The sequence below is a fragment of the Carassius auratus genome, chromosome 3, assembly GCF_003368295.1.
Source record: "Carassius auratus strain Wakin chromosome 3, ASM336829v1, whole genome shotgun sequence".
Classification (NCBI taxonomy): Eukaryota; Metazoa; Chordata; class Actinopteri; order Cypriniformes; family Cyprinidae; genus Carassius; species Carassius auratus.
This window is the reverse complement of record NC_039245.1, coordinates 19,909,229-19,916,696: the sequence shown is the minus strand read 5'-3', so window position 1 is coordinate 19,916,696 and position 7,468 is coordinate 19,909,229. Positions and strand designations below refer to the sequence as shown.

The 7,468-nt window shown below is 38.6% G+C and overlaps 1 protein-coding gene across 1 annotated transcript; it reads right to left on the bottom strand.

Annotated features, from left to right (window-relative positions):
* Window positions 1-1,305: 1,305 nt before the first annotated feature.
* Window positions 1,306-5,808, bottom strand: LOC113050031 (homeobox protein unc-4 homolog). The gene is made up of 4 exons (XM_026212748.1): window positions 5,198-5,808; window positions 4,546-4,954; window positions 3,888-4,063; window positions 1,306-2,660 (listed from the first exon to the last, which is right to left on the bottom strand). The coding sequence occupies exons 2-4, from the start codon at window positions 4,802-4,804 to the stop codon at window positions 1,644-1,646; spliced, it is 1,452 nt and encodes a 483-aa protein (XP_026068533.1). The 5' UTR covers window positions 4,805-4,954; window positions 5,198-5,808; the 3' UTR covers window positions 1,306-1,643.
* Between the last annotated feature and the right edge of the window lie 1,660 nt (window positions 5,809-7,468).

Sequence of the window (7,468 nt, the reverse complement as noted above, 5' to 3'; positions counted from 1 at the left end):
GCAAATTGAAGGACACTTCCAGACAACTATTTTCTAAGCACTTGCTTTTTTGTATATAGCCTACAAAAGGCAACTGACTGACTGAAATAAAAATAGATATTAAACAGTTGACTTTGAGATGATGATAGCTTCAAAATATCTTTTAGGAAGCCGTATTAGGAATAAAAAAAATGTTTTTATAGCAATGGGTCATCTTTATTTATCTGCATTGTGTGCAAAATAGGCTATGTGCTTATTGATTGTCCTGACATCTTTTTTGCTCACCCCCTTGTGGTTTATCTTGCCCACTTTTGTGTAGGCCTAGTCTATTTGCCCTGGACGCCATATGCGAAGTCTTAAGTCTGTCTCTGGTGAAAATTATGTAAATAGTATGAAAGAGACACTGGCTCAGAAATTCATTTGCGCCGGCCCCATTGATTATTTTCAATTTATTTGCAAATCAAGACCCGGTGGAAGTGAGACGACCAGAGGATGTCTAAGAAGACAATAAACGCGCCTGTATGACCAAATTAAACACCTCGGAAAATGAAAATGCTAATTCATTATTGCTAGGACTATTTACCGGTTATATTTATCATGAAAACGATTCTATGATTTTATTGCTTTCTTTTCATACCTCGCCTTTAGATCTGGTCAACAGTGCTAATATTGTCAAGGCGCAGATGTCTGGGAGCCCCCACAGGGTCCCATGGGACCGCCAACCCTATTAGAACAAATGTGTTCTGCTATTGTAAATAGGCACGTTTGCTTCGCCCGTCCTATTACAGCCGACGCATGATCAATAGGCTGATAACACAGGAACATCAATATAAGCGACAGAACAATGAGGGATATCATCGAACATCTATCTTAATATAGCCAGCTACAAGGGCCCTGACAAAGTGAAAAGCTCATGAAAATTCCGCCCCACGAATTCCCATCTCCTATCCAATATGCACAAACACACTCCCAGCTGCCGGGGCTATTATTTTCGTATTTCAATTTGACACCCCAGCCTTTCATGCTAATTCTATTATTCTTGGAAGTTTATGTGATTTCATATCACAAGAAATCGGTAATGTATTATAACCCTTTGGGCTAAAATAAACTGAATCCCTGCAGTAGCCACCGGGAAAATAATTACTTTCATATCAAAACTCTGCAGGAGTCGAACGGGTCTTTTCGCCTCCGGCTCGTAACCTCATTTCAGTGTAGCTTATAGATGAATAAATTTGTTAAAGCAATACACAAAATACAACACATGGTTTTGGAAGAAGGAGCTATAGCCCACAATATAAGCTCTATTTAGGGCCATTCACGCTTAAGTTTGTTGTATACAATCGATTTATTTATGAAAAAAAACTTACATATATAAATATCTTAATGCTTTGTACAACTTCTGAGGTTTTGTCTTGGCCTTTTTTTTTTTTTTTTTTTTTTTGCCCTTTTACAATTTCTTATACAGGGAGCTGCTGCTATTTGTTCAATAAACATCTGATAGCCCACCACACACACACATTTTTTCACACAGATATTTCCCCTAATCAGAATATAAATGTCAATGAAAACGATACGTTTCGATATGTCGACTTTTTTCCTCCTCGTTTAATCTGCGTGCGCGCGTGCCATATCGACACGCACCTCAGCTTCTACTACGATTTCATTTATTCCATATCGACGTCAACTGAGTCTTTGTCGGTGTCCTTGTTGCTTGTCGCTGATTCTGAATTTTGTGGTAGATAGTCAGGTAACGACTGCTCCTTTTTCTCTGAATGTGGAGACTTTGGATCGACTGGGTTTAACTCTATATCATGTGGGCATCTTTCGTTACAGCTGCCCGCCGACGCCGAGTGACCATTAATAGTCTGTGGTGAAGTGCTCTGTGCTGAACACGTTATGTTGCCCGACGGACTGACCTGGCCTTTGATTGCTCGCGCGCCGCTGTTGTTTACACTGTTGTTCTCCTTGGCGTTCCTGTGTCCTAGGATTCCAGCAAAGGTACTGTCAGCAGCTGGCCCTTTCTGGCCATATTCAGAATCAGGGCCTGGTGCTGTGCTCTTCAAAGCAGTCTGTGGAACAATGAAACCGAGAGGTTGTGAAATTGGGTACAGTAAAAAATGTCCTTTCCCTATCAAAGGCCGTGGAGCAGATACTGGGAAGTCCATATGCGACTTGCGCCTCGGCCTGGAGTCCGACAGAAGGCTTTCCACACTGAATGGATTGAGTTTTTGAAGAGTGGAAGACCTACTGTTGGAGCACAGGTTTGACTGCTGACCGCTGTCGGACGAGTCCAGCTCGGATCCGCTTGCGTCTTGGTCCGCGGTTCTTTGGTTCTGGAGTTTCTGTGGTGTTTGGTCACAGCTTGGTTGCGTTTGGTTTCGGCCCATGTCGCAATGGAGGCTTTGCTCATTGTCCGTTACTTGTGACAAGCCACTGTCACTGTCAGATCCTGGGGTGTGAAATAAGTCCCCGGAAATGAGTTTGTTCTGCGATTTTAAAAGCCTTCTTTCTTGTTTCCTTTTCTTTTTCTCCAGCCTCTCTAGTTCTCTGCGCGCAATTTCCTCAGGGTCCATTGGCTCGCCACTGCAGGTCGTCGGATGGGAGTTGTGTGCAGGTCGCCCAGGCCCCTTCTTCGTGTTTTCCTTTTTTCTCCATTTTGCTCTTCGGTTTTGAAACCAAACCTAAACATGAATAAATAAATATCTTAATAATAATAATAACAACAATAATAACAATAATAATAATTTCACATCATTAAAATAATGCCAAGAGTGCTGAGATCAATATATATATATATATATATATATATATATATATATATATATATATATAGGCCTTCTTTTAAACATTATAAATGTAAATAAAATTTACGTTATGTGTATAGCTATATATTCACCTATACAGATTATGTATACATACACATTATATTACTATATTTATAATATACAATACAGTATATTATATTTTCTTTATTATTTTTGTTGTTTTTGAAACATCAACAACATCAAACACATTTTGCATAATTATTTTATAGAACACATTTTGCATAAGAATTTTATAGAATGCTGGAAATGTATTGGATATGTATTATAAATGTGGCATTGTTGTAATATAATTTAAAATAAAACGCAATTCTCCAAACAACACATTTTAGAATAATGTAATGTTTCAAAAATATATTCTTGAATGTTGCTCTAAAAGTAGGCCGCATCCTAAATACAATATGAGGCAATGAGTTTTGATTTAGGCCAAATGTTTGATTCTATGTTTTCAGATGAAATTATGATAATGAACTTACGCCTGACAGACATGCTATTTTGCACAAAGAAATGTGTTCTCTCGAACAGAGTAGTCGATTGAATGTGATTATTTAGCCTATAATATTTTATTAGGATCATGTTATTCATGCAAGCCTATATTTTTCCTCGATTTTCCAAAACATTCAACCCGACTGTATGTAAAAGAGAATCAAGAATAATTGTAAATATGTCTATTAAAGCTATTTATTTTTGTGCAGTGTGATCTCTTGATTTTTCAGCCAACAGTGGGGCCTACTGTATAGTTTACAAAATACAGTACAAAACTACAAAAAGACGTCTAAACGTTTCTTGTAAAAGCACTTGTTTTTTTTATTATTACTAATATGTATATATAATTAAAATTTTAAATAAAGCTTCCTAAACCTTAATGAAGACAATAAAAAAAAAATATATATGCACATCCCGTTTCATTCAAATAACATTATGAAAGAAAAATAGCAGAACAAAGAGCAAGAGGAAAACCAAAAACAATAAGACATGGTTATTCATAAAACCGTGTTGTGTTTACACACACAAAAAAAATAATGTTTGACTCATCTGTTCATAATGTCACAGCACAACAAATACAAATAAATGTATTGTATTTACCTGCACTCTCGATTCTATCAAATCCAATCTCAGAGCAAGTGCTTCCCTCATGAACACATCTGGATAGTGACTTTCATTAAAAGCCTTCTCTAATTCTTCCAGCTGCCAGCCGGTGAAATTGGTACGAGTTCGTCTTCTTTTACAACCCGGGCTATCCTTGTCTGGATCACCCGAATCTACGTGAAAAACAATAAATTACCATCGCTTATAACTTGCACAGTTACAGGGGGCCCACTGGTATTCTTCCTAGTGTTTATTTGTCTGCATGAGCGTTTACTGTTAACGCGTACGAAAAGACACAGAGGAAAAGAAATCCGTCAGTTTTGTTTTCTTGCTAATGAAACTATAAAGAAAAAATAATAATACGACTAGATGGAAGTTGCCTACATGCTGTCAATAATTTCGTAGAAAATGTTGTAGTAGCCTCTCTTCCTTATAAAAATCTGACCGCTTTAATTCCAGTAGCCTAAACTAGCTTGGAAAACATGAGTGACCGAGAGAATCCTTTCTTTTGTTTCCCCTGGCTATTCCTCAAAGCTTTATGTGGAGGGGGAAATAAATAGCTATATATTTTTGTTTTGCAACATGACAGAAACATGCTTTTTTTCTTCAGTCAGAGACCATTATGCCAGTTTAGGACAAGTGTGTGTTTGCTTACCTGTCAGCTTGTACTGTTGGTTATCTCCATTCATTCCGCAGCCAGACGACAAGAGATGGTTAGAATTCACCACAGAAGCCGTGCAGGAGCCGTTAAGTAATCCGTCTATTGAGAAAGGAACCGCGGCCGTAGATTGAAGTTGATGACCGGCTAATTCGTATACATGATGGTGGCTTAGATGGTACGGGAAGCTCACCATCCCACCGAGCGAGCCTCCGAACTGGGCATGAGGTGGATCCAGTATCCTGCTGTCCATCATCTCCCAGGGAAAAGGAAACGACGTCTGGTGGTTGGTGATGTGAATTTAAACAACATGCAGCGAGAGTGGCCAGCGAGGAGGGGACATGATGTGGAGAGTAGGATGAGCTGTTCTTTATCAACACGGAGCTTCCAATAATTAGCTTCGGCTCTGGGAATTTGAGACCAATGAGAAGCGTTAATCGGCGCTGACGTCAGAGACGTGGTCTGAAAACGCTTTCCATATCGATTGCTAATTAAACCTGACATCCACCTCAATAAACAATATCAGAGCTGTCACAACAAGACAGGAGGGCTTTGATAAGAACTACATCACGACTACACAGGGGGCCTTAGAGAGAGAGCGATCAGATTTGATACCCAGTTAAACGCTAAATAGACACTGAAATCTCACCTCGGACTGCAGCCACACACAGAGCGGAGGATTCATCACCGTTTGAGGCTATGTCCCTCTAGTCTATTCGTTTCAAATCTTTTGCACACACAAACAAACAGAAAAACAGAAAAGAAGCCGGGGGGAAACAAACACACACCCGTATCGAAATGTGGCCATGTGTAAGACTCCTCGTGCACTGTTGACAAACTGACCAACCCACTATCTAACCTGTTTATTTACGCGGCGACTCCTGGGCAACCTTTCAAAAGTCGAGCCGAAGATATCCGTCAAACAGAGCTGGCAAATTTCATTCCGAACCACAACCAGACGCGCAACACAATTGCTTTCACAAATAAGATGAGTGAGAATGATGTGAACCTACTCGTCTGGTAACGCTGGAGGAATAAATGAACTTTTAATTACATTAATAGCTAATTAGAAGGCACTCGACATTTAACTGAAAATTAGATATATTTCCCCAGCCATAGCACTCCGGTGTAATTAATGTCATTTAAACAGCTGATATACAAATTGTGCACGGTTTATTTGTGGTCATTGTGTGTAATATCACGCTTGCTTTAACTTACAACAGTTGATACACCTCTGAAACAATATTCGTTTATTATGCTGCGCTCCCATGAGTCTTAATTAATAGTAGGCTATAGTTTAAAAGTAGCCCTCTGAAACGATTTTTTCTGTCAGCATGGAAAATAAACAAAGAACAGTAAGAAAATAAAATCAATGATAGGCTAAACAAGTAGGCTAACAATTGTTTAACATTTCATAATTTGAATTATTCTAGAACACTCACCTTAATCTAACATTATCATTAATTTGTCTTACTCTAATATCTATGTGTTATATTTAGGCAAGTTAGCTGTGTTTTTGAATACAGAATGGTAATCAATCCCACTGCTTTAAGAGGCTGTCCTATCCCCCTCTCATTACAGAGAATTCGTTCGACTTTATTTGGCCAGTGTCTGGAGTTGTCATAATGTTAATCTGAGTTGAAATTTCGCTCCAGCTAAAACCCTGACCCTTGCCACTCGGATTGGCGTGTTGCAATAACCCGAATCTTTCAACAGAGGCCATGATAATTGTTACCTTATTAGCATGCAAATTGTTTAATTAATATTATTATGAGGAACTATATAATCCGTTCGTCTCTTGACCTCGAGCCCGACTAGCACCCCCACTGCAATTCAATGTTTAAATTTTAATGAACCCTTTTTAAATATGTCTCAAGATCTTGCCTTTTATCCCTTAAGTGCTTTTAGAAGTTTGATGAATCTTTGAATGTTAGTTTCTTTGTGCCCTAAACTTATATTATTATACTGTACACAAGTATGAATGATTCGGTTATCCAGATCTCTTTCTGAACATCAGAATTCTATAATTGCAGCTTTGACAGTTCAGGGCGCGGTCCCGTCGTGGCGCGATCTCGGCTCAATGAAAAGCAGCCCTTGACACGCGTTCCCGGGAGACATTGCATTTAAATCCGTTTTTCTACAACCAAGTGGCATTGTCAGATCTTAGCTTTAATTAACCCGATAATAAGACGAACACGACTTGCTTTCAGGGCCGTTATTAGACTTGTCTTCTTTGCCATTTATTTGGATTCTGGAGTTTCATTCACAATTTAGAGTTCAGTAGGCCACATTTATAAATAATGTATTTTATTTAGCACAGACGAATGTAATGTAGTATTCCTAAAAAAAAAAAAAAAAAATCTGATTTGGTTTATTAAACATAAGCACGTTTATCTCGTCTCAGTGGATCAAAGGGCGTTGTGTTCTACTTTATTTATTAGATATCAGTCAACTTCAGGCCAAAATAAAACATAGTGTCATGGTGTGGTGTAAAAAGTGTGCAACTCTGGAAAGGTGGCTATGATGAAAAACATAGACTTTTACAAAAAATAAAAATATAAATATGCATAGTCAGCCAACAACTTTATTAGATTAACGTTCAAAGGGAAAAGGAGGATTCTGGACTGGACCTCATCCACAAAACAAACACACCTTCCAGTAGCCTATCACCAATAACACTGCATTCCCTGCTATTATCCCCAAGCCCATTCCCCAGAGTTCTCCTATATTCCTGGAACCATTATATAACTGGGGCATATATCCTATCTTAAAATCCCAACAGCCTTAACCAAGATGTCTTATAATTAGCAGGTGGAATTTCAGTTACATGAAGTTATCTGAACTCAAAAAGGATGCACTGGAGCGTACCTGAGCAAAACCCACCCAAAGCTACCCTTAACCATGCCTCTGGCGGAAAATG